General features: G+C 40.5%; 1 protein-coding gene across 9 annotated transcripts in view; it reads right to left on the reverse strand.

Moving 5' to 3' along the window:
* Positions 1–16,902, reverse strand: part of LOC103178328 (bcl-2-associated transcription factor 1) — a 39,657-nt gene that overhangs the window by 14,385 nt on the left and 8,370 nt on the right. For 8 of the 9 annotated variants that reach the window (XR_006084922.1, XR_006084921.1, XM_042332793.1 and 5 more), the window contains 4 exons: positions 13,748–13,896; positions 11,351–12,271; positions 6,421–7,173; positions 4,397–4,569 (listed from right to left, as the gene is read on the reverse strand). Coding sequence is in view for 7 of the 9 variants with exons in the window: in XM_042332793.1 (XP_042188727.1) it covers positions 4,397–4,569; positions 6,421–7,173; positions 11,351–12,271; positions 13,748–13,857 (1,957 nt within the window). In the remaining 2 variants the exon portion in view is untranslated. Of the gene's footprint in view, positions 1–4,396; positions 4,570–6,420; positions 7,174–11,350; positions 12,272–13,747; positions 13,899–16,902 lie in introns of all 9 variants that reach the window. The other variant, XM_042332790.1, reaches the window with a different exon arrangement.

The following is a 16,902-nucleotide window of genomic DNA, read 5'->3' on the forward strand; positions in this document are numbered from 1 at the left end:
ACTCCAAAAGATCAATTTTATATTTTATGGGTCATCAGTACTTGTACAGAAATTCTTAGACGCAACTCCTCTCCACATTTTTGTAGGTTCACAGTTTACAAACATTGTTCAAAAGACAACAAAATGATAAAAAGTGCAGTCTCATTCTATTACTTTATACATGCATGGTGATATAGTTTACTAACTATTGATGATACATGACTACATGATGTTTACACTTCTCAGCAAACCTGCACACATCAGTAAACAAAAAATATTTTTTCTAAATGAATTAGAACCTGAGCTTGCTTAAATACACGAATAAAATGAAAGGTTTCACATATGAAAAGAAAAGTTAATCAAAACAAAATCATTCATAAACGACCTAACAGGCAAATACATATATTACTATCACATAGCTGGTGAACAGAATCAAAAACAGAAGAAAATATGGAAGAATTCCTCCCGTTTGCTAAGTTAATAATATCTGTACTGAACAAGCTTTACCAGTAGATAATATATGCATTTGTCCAGTTGTGTTTAAATTGTGCCTTATTTTTGAATCCCTACACCATCAAGTACGCAATGCGGGTATTAATACATGTGCAAATTAACTCTAATCCACTTAAATAGCATTGTTACCTTTCTACCTCTCTTTCCCCCTCCACCCCATACTTCCCTGTGAGAAGACACAGCTATGGAGCGGAATTCTCTGAAGACCCTGCTCATGGTTGTTCTTAGTCAATCCACCAGGAAGCACATATTAGTCTTAATATAATATCACACCATGGGCATCATATTTTTGTTATAGTAATTTATATCTGATCAGTAAAACAGGCTTCCAGAAAGTAACTATTCTGGAATGAAAATTAGGTACATAATTTAATGCTGACTTTTTTTTAAGATGGCAGGATATTCGATACTCACTAAAACACTCTAGAGTACAAACTAGTCAACGCAGCAATTAAGTGTTGCTCCTTGTGTCATCTCTTTTCTATTAATTTCTCCTCCAAAAGATTCTCAGTTCAGCAGCTTCAAATCTAGATAATATTGATCATTTTTCAGATTTCTCTCACCACTGTAACCCAGAAGAGTGGTCACATACCTCCATAAATATGACTGGTAGAGTTTTGTTTCAAGTAAATCTATGAAGCATTCTCAGTATTTGATGAAACAAAATGTTAAGTCCACAACGCAGTCCAATAAAATTATAAACGGAGAATAGCATAATCTGATGATTGAGTAGAATATTAACTGCCAAACCTCAAATGATAGCACTGAGTATTTTAAGTGAGATGTGCATCAACATTCGCCAGTCACCAGTGCTAGAGAATTAAGAATATTGTAAATATGAAATCATATCAGTCTTGGTCAATTAGTGGTGAATTTTGCAAAGCAACTTTTATGATTAGACTGCTGTACAACTTCAGAACTTGCACAAGACCTTAAAAGCTAAATGGAGCTTTAATGCAACAATTAGTTGTCTTCAGATTACTCAGAAGTGAGCCAAATTCTATTCTGGAAAGTGAATCAAACTTTATATGGAAAGTTTCTCCCCCGTCACTGAATACTTCTTTCTATGGTATTCTTCCAGTAGTATCAATGTCTTCCAATTGGCATTGAGCCATGCGTATATGTTGGCAAATTATTTAATTGTGGAAGGCAACACAGAAAATTCCTGGTTCTGTTTTTCAAACGGCAGTCACTAGATACTGATAAGGGGGAGTGAACATTTTGGCTGATTTTTCACCTCTCCCTAACCAAGGGCATGAAAGCCAATTTTAGTGTCACAACTGTTACATTGGGCAAGATCAGCTTACTCGACAGACCTGGAATCTAAACCATGACCTTCCAGTTTGTATGACTGTGTGCTAAACTGAATATTGCCTTTACCATTAGGCTTTCGGTAGAGTCCAGAGGATATTACTTAAGGAAATATATATTTTCTTAACTTTTAAATGAGAATTAGCCAATAAGCAAGATTTCCCAAGGTCCGAGAATGGACAGAATTAATTGATCACCTGTACAATAAGAGAAGAAAAATCACACCAACATACACTAGAATGTTGTTTTTTTTCTAATCAATTATGAATCAATCACCTATTCCATAAAATTGGGAGTCTACGTTAAAGACTGTACTTCAGTTTGAATATCATAGATTAAGCATCCAACAAAACAACAGGAGTATTTTTTGTTGATACTGAATATCCAAAAGACGGAAGGAAATTAACCACTTGAAATATCAAAACTGTTAAAGATCAAGTTAATAGTTTATGACATCTGCCTTTGCTAACTACCCCCTGCCCTTCCCAAACCAGAGAAAGAGAATCTATGGTGCAAGTGTACATTATAGAAATCAGAATTAGAAGGAAACATGGCAAGGACATAGTTTCACCCTGATTTCCAAATATCAGGATATAAATTGTTTAATGTTTCGAGTTTTGATATTTTGCACTTTTAAATTTTCTTCTGTGTTTTGGACATAAGAATGATAACAATTTTTTTTTTGACAGTATGACACTCAATACCAACTGAAGCTCCCTATATTCACTCTTTACAAACTGCAATCAAGTCCCTCCTACTTCACTGGTGAACTTCTTAATAGGATTATTGTTTTGTTTTTCCAAGGTATCCATTCTTCATTTATTTATTTTACAATTTGTACAAAATGCAAAGACCTCTGAACTATGCATTTCCCTGTATGGATGGATACATTTAACAATCCTGATGTATTGACATGGTCAATTTCCTGGACAGAAGGAGGGAATGGAACACCATAACTCATGAAACCAGTTCTTGCCAGGCTCTACTAGCTCTCAATCACCAAAACAGATCAACTTCAAAATCCTCTCACTCGTTTTCAAATTACTTCATTCCCTTGCACATCCCTGCCTATCTGACTTGCTTCCCCCCCACTCCGCCACCTGCTGCCTCCGATCGGCTTACTCCGGTCTCCTGTTTGTCCCTTGTGCCCTCTGTTCCACCATCAGTGGCCGTGCCTTCAGCAATTGCGCCCCGAAACTCTGGAACTCTCTCCCTGCCCACCTTCAAATCCCTCCTAAAGACCTTCCTGTTTTGATTGTGCTTCCGGTCACATCCCCCTTCCTCTTCCCATGACTTGTTGTCAGACTCTGCCACTGTCAAATGCCGTGGGACGCTATCCCATGTGAGGGCACTGTATAAATGCAAGTTGTTATAGTTGCTGGTATAGAATTCAGCATTACATTGTTTCAAAGACTGCCCAAAAGCAACTATACAGATATAACAATTCCTTATTTACATGCAGACCTATTCTGTGAGAATAAACAAAAAAAATCATTATTCTCAGTTACTGCACTAATCTGACAAAAGGATCTTGTGAATTCTACCAAATAAAGTGTTTCCCTGCAGATAATGAATGTCTCTGTGGTTTCTTTCTGTTCTGAATGTATGTATTTCTTCTGATTTGAAACTGCTACTTTGCAGGTGTCATTATACTTTAACTAAATTCACTTAATTTCTAACCACTTGTAAAACGCTTTGAGAGGTTTATTTTTATGTGAAAGAAGCTACATATGAAAATTATTATTTTACTTGCACTCTTGGAGCTTTCTGCATATCGACTTTTCTGACTCCTGCTATTTTTTTAAGATCTATAAAATCCATAAATGCCCAAATTCTCACTTAAGTACTTGTAAAGATAGCTGCACGGTTACAACAACGGCTGTTGTTTTGTGAAAAAAACATTCTCCGACCCATAACAGGACATTGATGATGGTATGATTATTACTGACTGACAGAGGGATTATTTTCAAACTCTTGGAAATATGAGCAGAGCACGGTTTAAAAAAAGTTTTCAAATCATCCTATTCCATTTTAAAACTTATGAACCTTGAGCTTCACTAAATACAAAATTGTAAAGCTCTCTAATTCTATTTTTCTGTGAATAGTGTCAGCAAAATTTTACTACCTCAAACATGGCAACTATTTTAGAAAGTTAACTTTGAGAGACCTTTGAGAGTTCCATTCTCTAATAGACGGGTCTAATAGCAACAAAATTAATAAATCTTTTCACTGTATTCTGATAAAGGTCAATGAATTATAATGAAAATATTGTAAAGCACAGGACACCAAACTTCATTCCTATACCTCAACAACCCTTTTCAGGCATACAATGTATCAGAGCAACAATATGATCTTAATCCTGGAAATGTCACTTCCTCTACCTTTGCAAAAAGCAACCAGTTAAATGCATACTTTTCTTTCAGTGAACACTCACTGGAGATTAAAAGATGGCAGGTTTGTTGGTAGTAATCTAGGTAACATTTTTATATTTAATTTATCTCAGCATTAAGAAAACAAAGGTGTAATTCTGGACAAAATAAGAAGAAATCAAATGACAAACTATTCTAGAGAAGGTAACCAGGCACCAACGTACCTTTAACATGGTGAACCAGGGCCACAATATGCTGAATAAATGACTCTGAAGAACTTCTGTAAAACTGAGGCAACTTAAGGTGATCGAAGATAGAGCGGAACCCTTGCTCTTTCTTGCTGGAATGGACAAGAGCACTGGAAAGCAGTCTCTCAGTAGTCAAAGAACTTCCTGGTCTGCAAAAATACAAGGAGACAGGAAATACACATTATGTTCACTTTGCACATATTATAATAATCCTTGCATTTGATATAGCGCCTTATCATGTCATTGCGACATCTCAAAGCACGTCACAGAGTATAAAGTATCGTAAAGTGGATTGATTGTGTATTTTGTGGGCGAAATGCGGCAGCCAATTGCGCACAGCAGTGTCCCACAAACAGTCATAGATTCAGTGATTTAATTTATCCCCCTACTTACCTGCCCGTACCCTCTGTTCCTCTGGCTCCGGTCTGCTCCACATACCCCGCCCCAACCACCCTACCATCGGTGGCCGGGCCTTCAGCCTCTCAGCCCCCAGGCTCTGGAACTCTATCCCCCAGTGCCTTTGCCGCCCCTCCCTTTCCTCCTTCATGGCCGGTCTCAAGACCTTTCTCTTTGACCGTGCCTTCAGCTCCCCTCTCGACTCTACCCCCTCCTCGCTCCCTCCCTTCCCTCCCCTCACCCAGACCATTTCCCCCCCTGCTCGGGTCCTGACCCAACTGTACAGCGCCTCGGGACGTCCTCCCGACGTGAAAGGCGCTCTATAAATGGAATCTTGTTTTTGTTGTCATCTTCTGTGCATAGATATCTATTTAAGTAAGTTAACACTGAACCTTTAGACAATCTTCTTTTTATTCAAGTTTTGTTGGTCCAGTCTTTCATTTTGAATATGATAATTTGTCGTAAAAGATAAAACTTACTCCAGTTCAATTTTTCCAAGGGCTTGGGAAGGCAGATATTTGTAAGTGACAAATAAAATGCATGGATTATGATGTTGCCTGCCATATAAAGTGAAGAATACCATCTTCCATAGTGAGCTTCCTCAGTCATGCATCCAATAAGATGTTCCATTAGTGTAAAACTGATTGATGCACACTCCCCACTGGAATTTCTACTAATATTGCAAGTGAAAGGGAATAATCAGTGTTGGTCATCAAGACGTAGACACAGATGTTTTTCCTTTTCCTCCAAATGTCTTGTTCTCCCTCTGAATAAGTTGAATCCTGATGTATATAATGCCATTTAGGTATTATTATTATAATTATTATTATATTACCAGGTCAATCTTTATTACAAAAATAAGTCTAAGGTGCAAATTATCTCAATAGCAGCTCCTTGATCGATTGCCCAGGATGAGAAAACTAGAATACAAACAGCCACTAACTCTACAGCATCCTCAAGAGGTTTCATGGAAGTAATCAAGTTTCAAATGACTTGATAATAAAACACTCAACCTCTGTTCTCACATGAATTGACTGTTCACTTGAATCCACAGATCAAATTACTGTTTCGTAATCAATCCCAGGTATCTATAATTTATAGCAGATAATATTTCAATTGTAATAGCACATTTGACAGCGTCAGCAAAATAATAATCTGTACTTATGTAAAGATATTTCTGCAAAGTTCCTTCAATAAAAAATGTTCATATATTAATGTAATATATATTGTAGTATTGTGCATATATATAATACACACACAATCTCAAATCTCAAAAAATGAGGTAAAAATGTGGAGGTACACAGAAGTTTGAGGAGACCTGGCACAAGGTGTTTAAAATTATGAGGGCTTTTAATCTAGTTGATACACCTAGATTTCCACTGGTTGGTGAATCAGGGCATTAATTTAAGACAGGTAGCAAAGTGAGAGATTAGAAGGGTTTGTTAGAAACAGTGAACTAAATGGAGTTCTATGCTACAAATTTCTATGGTTCTATGAGTAAAGGACACTATTTTTACACACTCCTGCTGCAGTTTCCAGCAGAAACAGACACCGCTGTAAAGTAACAGAATGTAATCGTACAATATCGTACTGTATCAACTTACCTCACAGGGACTTCGAATTGGGAGGCAGTCATTTTCAATTTCACTTCAGGCTGACAGGAAGTACTGGGTACCGATTTCATTCTGGACGTACCCTCCTCTGCAAGGGAGATTTTATCCCTTTCTCGAATATCCATGTTCTTTTGTTGCAACAATGAACAGCATGGATCATAGAGCTCTTTGAACTTTTCACCCTTCAGTGACTCAGGTGAGGCAGTTTCTTTAACTAATGCTCTTTCCTCATATTTTTTCTCACTGAACTTGTCCTCTTCCTTAAATTTCTCTTTAACTGCACTAGATGAAAAACTAGCCACGTTAAATCTGTAAGACCTCTCGTCTTCATACCTCTCATGGTCCTTTGTTCCTTTGACTAAAATTTTTGTTTTGTATTTGCTTTCCTCAAAGCCAAAATTCCAATGCGATTCAGTTCCATAACTCTTTTCTTTCTCGGCTTGATTGGTCACACTATACTGATATTTAGGGTGATAATTATCCAATTCAGCCAATTCATCAGACAATCCATCCATAATGGATTGCCTGTGCCTTTCTGGGGATTCTGTTAAAAATGGCATTTTTTCTGCTTCCTTTCTATAGTACTCACCCTTGGAACTACTACTATAGTCTATTGCTGCTTTGTCTCCCCATTCTCTCCCCCTTTCCTTATCTTTTTCCAATCCCCTTTCCTTTTGAGATTCCTTCTCTCTTCCATCCCCTCTGTCGAGCACAAAGGTTCTACTCTCCTCATCCTCGGTGTACCTATATTTAGAAAAATGAAAACAATGTTTAATGAACTAAAATAATGTCTTACATTAATGTTGTCAAACTTTTCAGCACATTTTAAGAATTCTCACAGAAGTAGCACGAACCCATTGTTACAATTGTATCATTACTTTTTTAGCTTAGGTACAAATTAGCATCATGTCGCACACAAATACTGTACTGTGTTTTACAGATTTTTTTTACTATTAATCAGAATGCAACTCAGGGAAAGCCAGACACCAAATTTGGATCTTTAAAGGAATCGAAGAACTCATGAATATTCAATCTTTGTGCTTCCGAAAAGCTTGGTTATTGGTGAAACAGGAATTATTAAATTATATTATTAATATTAAATTATTCTATTATTATTAAATGATTGTATTATTCTCTGTGCTGTCTCTAGCCACCTCCATGCCTGCGGGCTGAAAATGTACCGCTGACTGCTCGCTACAGGTCCAGGTACGCGCATTCTGGCTGCCGCCCCTGACCCGGGCCAAACCCCCAGCCCCCAAAATGGCCCAAACTCTAATCCCCACACCGTGCTCTGCGATCCCCGTTCTCCTCTCCTCTCGTCCACTCGTCCATCCCCTCCCTCTGCTCTAGCCTGGGCATCCTCTGCTGTGCTCATCACGGCACGTGTCGTTGGTTGTCCCAGAGCAGCCATCTTGACTGCCCCATCACCCACTCATTACACAAGGCCCTCTGCCGCATTCACAAGGCAAACCCTTCCATCATCCACACCCTTTACAGCTCTCCTTTCCTTTCAAATCCTAGTCATTCTCTGCCCACAATCTGCAACCTCCCCAAACCCCTCCCTCCAGCATCCAATCCCATCAGTGCCCCCACCTGTATCGCCCTCCAAAACATCCGTTCCCTTTCAAAAACCCTTGCCATCCACGACCTCATCCTGGATAAGCATAATGACATCCTAGGGCTCACAGAAACCTGGCTATCCCCCAGTAACCCCGTGCCCCTCATCAAGGCCTTCCCCCACCCGGCTACACATTCCACCACACCCCCTGCCCCAACCGTCACAGCGATGGGGTGGCCCTCACCTCCCAAACTACTGTTACCCTATCCCCCTATTCCTCTGGTTGTTTCCCCTCTTTGGAGAACCTCAACCTCTATCATTCCTTTTCTCTCTCCTTCAAAATCCTCCTTGTGTACCGCCCCCCCAAAACCTCTGGCTCCTTCCTCACAGACATCTCCTCTCTCCTCTATTCCTGTCCCACAGCACTGAACACCTGCTCATCCTGGGCGACTTCAACCATCATCTCAATTCCTCATGCCCCACCTCCTCTGACTTCACTGCACTCCTCTCCACCCTAAATCTCATCCTCCATAAACTCCCCGACCCACAACCGTAGCCAACCCCTAGACCTCATTATCACAGACAGCTTAGATATCTCAGATAGCACGGCCCTCACAAATGCCCTCTCATTCTCAAACCTCCTCTCCTTCTGTTTTTCCACCTGCAGCATCCCTGATGCAGCCATAGCCACCACCTCCTCCATGTGCCCCCTCAAGCAACCTCAATCATTACATCAACCGCCAAGTGTGAAGAGGTCATGGACTTCCATACCTCTAAAATAAAAAACGCCTCCCTGGCAGCCGCATCCTCCTCCCTCTCCCTTCTCTTTCACCGCCCCTCCCCCAACCCAGCTCCTACCACGGCCCCCATTCTACATTCCTTTGCCCCCATCTCTCCTTCCTCCCTCTCATCCTCCATCACCCTAATGAAACCCACCACCAGCTGCCTTGACCCGCTCCCCACCCAGCTGTTGATCATCCAGCTCCCCCTCCTCTGCTCACTGCTGGCAGACACAACAACTTGGATTTATATAGCACCCTGCACACCATTAATCAGTCATTCACATCAGGATCAGTCCTACTACCCCTCAAAATCGCCGTCGTCGCCCCCCTCCTTAAAAAAACCTACCCTCCATTCTTTCAATCTTGGGCACGACCACCCTACCTCAAACTTGCCTTTCCTTACCAAAGCTTTGGAACGGGTTGTTGCTAACCAACTTTGCGCACACCTCTCCCTCCACTCCCTACTCGAAACCCTCCAGTCCAGTTTCCACCCTGCTCACAGTACAGAGACAGCGTTCGTGAAAGTTACAAATGATGTCCTCTCTATCTGTGACCAGGACTCCCTCTTCCACATGTATGCGGATTAACATTCAACTCTACTTCTCCTCCTCCAGCTGCGACCTCGTCCTATGATGTTCTGTCAGCTTGTCTGATAGACATCAAGGCTTGGATGAGTGCAACTTTCTTGCAGTTAAACGTCAACAAGGGGGAAGCCATACTCTTTGGTTCCCGTCGACATCTTCTGTTCTGCGGTTCCGACCTCCTCAACCTACCCGATCTGCCCTTAAAATGCTCTGAACCAATGCGCACCTGAAGACCTTTCTCTTCGACCGTGTCTATGGTTACCTTCCCCCTCCCGCTGGCTCGGGATCGGACTCCACCATTGTTAAGTGCTCTGGGACCCCGCCCGGCATGGCAGGTGCTATATAAATGCAAATTGTTGATAGAAAGTGCATTTACGTTTCCACACTATTTGTCACTTCCATAGAATGATTTATCCATTTTAAAAAGTTATGGAACTAATTTTTTTCTCAAGCAACTGGATCTGGTACAGGATTTCTCAGATTTACCCAGCTTCATGCTTTCCATTACTACTAGTTTCACATCAATTGCCAAACTCGTCATGTCATACCATCACGCCCACACTTCTTTACCACAATTCTCAAATTGCTCAAATTCTCCCACAATTTCTCGTTAATAAAAACATTCTGTTCTTGACTCAATTCTTTTCTAGTCAAGTTTATTTTTCCTTCCTCTCCTTCAATCTATTCCTCTCCTAAAGGTGAGAGTATGCTGGGTTACAGCACCACTGGCAGCAACTGCTCTCCAGTACCTCACCCAAATGGCTGATCTTAATGTGGAAACTCCAACTCATCAACTAAATGCTTAGCCAAAAGCATTATATCACAGCTGAGCTAGATACAGCAGTCTTCATCTGCATCCACATAAACTGGAGAAGCTAGGATTATTCCACAATGGCCATTCTTGTCCCATCATTTCTCATTAAAGAATGATCTTTGTCCTACACTTTGTAACAGCAATTCACTAACTCCTTTCATCAATTCCTATTCAGCAGGTCTGAGCTAATTGCTCAAGTGCATAATATTCTCATTAAAAGTGGTCACTCACAACTACAAACCACCACCAGCATATCAGATTTAGTAACAAATCAGTGGGTCTAGTGTTAAAAACACAATTAAGATTAGAGTGAGTAGCGAAATCTGGAAGAAACTGCATAAATCATAAATTAAATGGATTAACAATTACGTGAACTTTGAGTACTAAGTAAAAACAGATTGTAGATAAACACTTAAAAGTCTACTTTTTTGATAATTGTAGAAAACCAATCGTCTGCACTAATTGGGACCTGCCCCTTTGCAGATAAGCAGACCATATGGATAATTTAGATTCATGCAAAATATAAACTGGTGACAAAATCAACTAAAAAATGCTTCCATTGGAAGTTATACCATCATTATAGTACAACACTCTTCCAGCCACTCTCTTTTTTCTATTTTGCTTTGTCTTTCTCTCTCCCCCCAGGTCTCTCTTTATCTCGACAATACCTCCATCTAGAACTCTACAATGTATAATGTAAAAATATAACAAATTACTTTCTCTACGGAAAAAAAGACACACTGTTAGTGAGCATGTGCAAAGTTGAACACATGCACGCAAGGCTGTTAATGTCATGTAGTCAGTCAGAGCAACCTTGGAAATCTTGTGCATAACTTTGTACATGTGCACAACAGAATTGTGCACAGCCAGTACCACCCAGACCCTGTGTGCTGTGCACATTCCATATTAATAACCTATGTGGATAAGCAGACAAGTGGATAAATGCATCCAACTGCTCTACTTAACAATGAAGTGACAACAGAACTTTTTAGAAAGAGAAAATGAGCATCATGTATTCTTGTATTGCTTTTGGTAAGACCAGGTTTGGTGCTTTTTTCTTTAATCAGTATGTTCCAGAAATACAATAAATTAGCTGCTCTTAAGCCAATTCTTCTTGAAATCAGTTTTTAATACTTTGAAATGAAATGGAGATTTGGAAATAAGAGATGAGCATCAAACTAACCTCTTCAGGTACTTGTTTTTAGAAAGATCTTGATCCCCAGGATCACCAGGAAAAGTAGACTGTTTAAGTCGAGATTCTTCCTTTGCAAGACTGTGCTGAGCTGGAGCACCCTTTGTAGGACTTTTCTGTATTGGACTACATTGAGACGGACTGTACTGTGATGCACTATGGCCTGAGGAGCTATGTTGTCCAGGACTGTGGTGCATACTGGAGGACGGTGGGCTGGCCTGTGCTGAGCTCAGCCTTGGTGGTGCAGCGTGTGGCAAACTGTGATGCGAAGGAACAGAACGTGTAGGGCTAAGGCTAGGTGGGCTGGCAAGTGAGGATAGGCTGTGATGAGATCTTGGACTATTGTCATTGTAGGTTGCAAGTCCTGCCCAACTTTCACTACGTACAGCAGGAGCTTTATGAAACTCACTGCGTACCTTGGGAGGATCAGATTCGCATTTTGCCACATCAGTTGCTTTCTCGGTCTGCTTGTTTTTTCCAGACTCCTCTTCTGGGAGTGTTCCCTCAACTTTCTTTGCACGTTTGTCCAGAGATCTGTTCCTCTTGGACCGGGCAGGTGACCTGCTGTGATGGGATGAGGAACCGGAGGACGAGGAGCCACGTGATCTAGCAGAGGAGGATTTGTGTGACTGGCGGGAACTACTTCTGGAGCGCTGAGATATTGACCTACGTTTCGGGGATCTTGACTTGGAACGGCCTCTTCGAGGACTACGAGATTGTCTTCGATTCTGCCAATTAATCCGGTAGCCACCTCGATAATACCTTGGTCCTCCTTGATAATAACCTCTCCCCCTTCCACGGTGGCCATAGGGCCGTCTCATTCCTCGGTTGCCACGGTAATCCCGGTAATCTCTTGAGTAGTTGCGTTCCCTACTGCGAGAGCGAGAGTAGGATCTGGAACGAGATCTAGAACTGAAAGAACCAATAACAAAGCTATAATTTTAAATCACAATAAACCGTACTACTTAACTTTTATAAGTAACAAACATAAATAGTTCACTTTACTTAGTACTGCAAACCTTAATGTAAATATCTCCCAATACAATTTCAAGCTAACTTTCTAAGTTAAGGCCCCTTTTCATTCTTGAAAGGGTGATTGAAAAACTATTTATTGAAAAACTACAGGGAAACACCATTATACTGTGGTCGTTCAAGTCCATAAAAGTCAGATCCCTGCTGCACGCAAAAAGTGATGACGGCAACACTTCCTGTACATAGCTCAACTAATACGAATAATAACTGCATTTTGTAAAGGAATGTGGCAGTCTATCTGCACACAGTAATATTCCACAAGTAAATCAATTTTATCTGGGAAACTGGGAGGAGCTTCCTTCTCTTTTGAGCAGTGCTATGGGATCTTTAGACATCCACTTGAATAGGCAGATAGGACCTTAGTTTAATATCTCATTCAAAAGACAGCACCTCCAACGATGTCAGCACCTCCCAGCCCTGCATTGGAGTGTTAATAATAATCCTTGCATTTGATATAGTGCTTTTCATGTCTTCAAGATAATAATAATAATCCTTGCATTTGATATAGTGCTTTTCACGTCGGAGGGACGTCCCAAAGCGCTTCACAGAACACATTGTAAAGTGAATTGACTGTATATTTGTGGGCGAACGCAACAGCCAATTGCGCACAGCAATGTCCCACAAACAGTCGTGGATTGAAAACAACCAATTTATTTATTTTTTCGTTTTTTGGAGGGATTATTATTATTAGGCGCATGGAGTAAGGAAACTTGCCCAAGCCTAGACTATAAGAGTTAAAAGTCCTGACGTGGGGTTTGAATTTCCGACCATTGCCTTGCGATATGAATGGCACTACTTAAATGCAATTTATTGCTGTTGTAGAACCTATAACTTTTTGAATCAAAGTGAGAGAGTCAGGCTGACTGACACCTGAATTGTGCAGGAAGCAATGTCAGAGGCAACCTGATGACTCAGAAGGCAGCCATTGCTTAGCTCTGACTAGTTATAATAATTCTTACATTTGATATAGCGCCTATTGTGGCTTCGAGACATCGCAAAGCACTTCACAGAACATACTGTAAAGTGAATTGACTGTATATTTTGTGAGCAAAACGCAGCAGCCAATTGCACACAGCAGTGTCCCACAAACAGTCGTGGATCGAGTGACCAAATTATTATTTATTTTTTTGAAGGGATTATTACTCCCAGAAAAGCGATTTACCCACAACTAGGTTCCTACTTACCGCTAGGGTAAACAGAGGCATATTGAGTAAGGAAACTTGCCCAACATTTTCCCCCTGTGCGGGAATCAAACCCAGATCCTCTTAATTGAGAGGCGAGGGCGCTAATCACTAAGTTACAGGACTCCACGAGACAGCATATTAACTGCAACTCCATGAACAATAAGACTATTACCTGTATCTCTTTTTCCTGGAGCGTGACCTAGAATGAGACCTTGATCTAGAACTGGAACGAGAATGAGATCTTGATCTCGATGAATGTGATCTAGAGTTAGATCGAACCATTTTGATGCAAACGTAACGCTTTCAGAAAACAAGCTGAACCTACAAAAGAAAAATAATATTAAATGGTAGGAAGCAAAATGTAATTAGCCCTGAATTATGTCTCAATTAAATTAATTACACAGGCTATGACAGATTCCTTGAACAGTTATATAGCTTGCATTTTATAAGATATTTTGCATATTAAAAGAAGTCTTAAGGTATTCCAAATTATTAACAGTTCCATTAATTCAGACAATGGTGTTAAATATAATAGTATTATGTTATACATTCATCCACTTTTTAAAACTCAATCACATTGTGTAACAGATAAGCATCTTGTACAAATCTGCATCCAAGTCATACTACAAAATGATTATGTGATATTTCAGACCTAGCCACCTGTGGGGAGAGATGAGAACCAAGGTACTTTATATAATATGGGTTCCAGCGAATACCAGAAAGTGGGCACAGTGCATACAAATAGTGGAATCCTGTTAAGACGGACACATCAGGGATGGACATTTTGTCCGACTTAATACCATTCCCGCCCAGCAGAGGAGCGCCGCCAACACCGTATAATAATATGTAATAATGTTGTTTCACTCGAAGCAATGTTAACGAACCGGTTTAAATTAAAATACTCTCACAGAATTCAGTAAAATATATTTACCAAAATACAGTTCAGCATTTTCCCGCCCAGCTGCGGAGCAGTGGGAGCTGCGTTTCTTGCCTCCCATTGGGAAATGGACCGACTAGTGGCAGCTGAGGTGACTCGACAGCCTGCAGTCGCTTGTGAATGGATGGGCTCCACTCATTCTCAAGCGGTTGAGCTGTCAATCAATCCCGAATTCCCTCCCTTGTTCTTCCCCATTCTGCCACCTCCTCACTGATTGACAGCCCAACTCCTGCCGCGTGTGAATGGCTGAAGTCTGCTGTCAATCGTAATTTGACCCCTCCCATCTATATCCGGGAGCTCCTCGTGGCTGAATGGAGGAGCTCGGCACCACTGAAGACCTGAGTGAGCACATTCAGTTGTGACCAGTGCAACATCTTGCCCGGAGTAACCAGATTTTCATCTGAATCAGCAGATATATTTAAAACAGGTAAGAATACAAATTAATCGGGGTGGGCATTTTGTTCGATTTACCCAACGGTTAACCAACGTCTGGCAAAAGCGGATTCCACTGTATTTGTGTTCCCAAATTGGATTTTTTTTCTTTTCTCCACAAATATATTTTTCCTATAAAGGAAATTAAATACATATCCAGTGTGGAAAAAAATAGCCAGTGCCCCAGAATATTTATCATTGAACAAATCCAAATCTTCAGAAGTTGAATAAGAAAGACAAAAACTGAGCAATGCATTTTTAAATGTTAATTGGGGACCCTCCTTAAAAAACCCTCTCTCGACCCTCCTAACCTCACAACCAGCCCAATTCTAGTCTGCCCTTTGAATGCGTCAGCTTTGCTCACACCTCTATCTCCACTCCCTCCTCGAGCCTTTTCAGTCTGGTTTCCACTCTGCCCACAGGCACAGAGATGACGTTTGTCAAAGTCACAAACTAAGTTGTCTCTCTCTGTGACCAGGGCTCTCTCTGCCTCATCAACCTGTCCGTCGCGTTCGATACAGTCGACTATGCCCTCCTCCTCCACCGCCACTTCTCCTTCATCCACCTTATTGCAGACAGCACTCGACTCGTTCGAGTCCTACTGAACAAACCGCCTTTAGTTTGTTTCCCCACTTCTCATTTTAGTTTCATTGTGAAGTCACTTGAAATACAAACTACTTCACATTTCCTTTTGACTTTCTGAAACCAACACAATTTTACCTGTAGGGACAAGCTACATAACTTTAGTAAAGACAGTTTGGACACTGCGTAACATCTCAGTTAGTACAAACAATTGTGTTACTTTATCAAAAAAATTCTCTGTTTGCGTTTCATCTGAAAACTGAGGATGATCACTACATAAAGTCATAAGTAGCTCAATTGGTTGACAAAGTCACACAGATCTACAATAAATCCAAGACATTCTTGTTGGTTGAGTAGTCTGAGTCATCAAACTTGGGAGTCACTGGTACTGAAAATTCCTGGGTCAACTCTCAACCCATCCAAACACCTCATTCAACTCAACACAGTGGAGCCAGTCTAAGACATAATTTTCCCCACTGGCACTAAAGCAGCCTAATAATACAGGGCAAGGCAAGTGTCGACTATTATTTTACTGCAAGAATTCCACACTTGAGTAAAAGTGCTGAGTTAAAATGTCTCTTTGTATATTTAATGGGAGAATAAAAAATGCTCCATCTGGATTAATATACTTAAATTGCATGAAATAATAATCTAATAATCTTTACATTTGGCAAAGCCCCTTAAAACATCATCAAAATGTCTCAAAATGCTTCAAACGACATACTGTGAAGTAATCGACTGTATTTTGTGGACGAAATATTCTGACTATAAAGACAATAGTGTAGGTATAAGATCAGAGAAGAAACTACAGAAGCACTGGACAAATGAAGTTTACTTGGTAAATTTACAATGTTGAACTGGTTGCTATACCGAATTTAGCATCTAAACAGATTGGAGGAGGGGAAAATGGCTGCAGTTTCCCCACCTGTTCCTACATTACTACAGCTGGTTTGCACACAGATTTCATTCTCTTCATACTGGGTGCGATACAAGCATATTTTATCCATTTTTATTCTACCCATATTTCTTCAATCAGTCCCTGTGTGTTGACCAGACAGGCCTCTTAACTTTCCAAATGAATGCTGCATTCAGAAGCCAAATGAACACGTAATCTGTATCCGGTTCGTTACCATGAGCTACAAGACTGAGAAAACATGACAAATAAATCCTACCTTTTCATGGGTTTCCAAGTCAGCAGAAGACAATGTCTTACTTTGCTTTCCAACAGTATAAACTGCACTTGCAGCAAAACACAAGTTAGTAGCTGACAGAAAAAAACTGCCACCAAAAGCTATGACTACCTACCACTCTGGCTCTTTGCTCATATCACAATTTAATAAATGTTTTGGAGCACTTTCCAAGTCCATAGCTTTTCT

The sequence above is a fragment of the Callorhinchus milii genome, unplaced genomic scaffold (genome assembly GCF_018977255.1).
Source record: "Callorhinchus milii isolate IMCB2004 unplaced genomic scaffold, IMCB_Cmil_1.0 Scaffold3, whole genome shotgun sequence".
Taxonomy (NCBI): Eukaryota; Metazoa; Chordata; class Chondrichthyes; order Chimaeriformes; family Callorhinchidae; genus Callorhinchus; species Callorhinchus milii.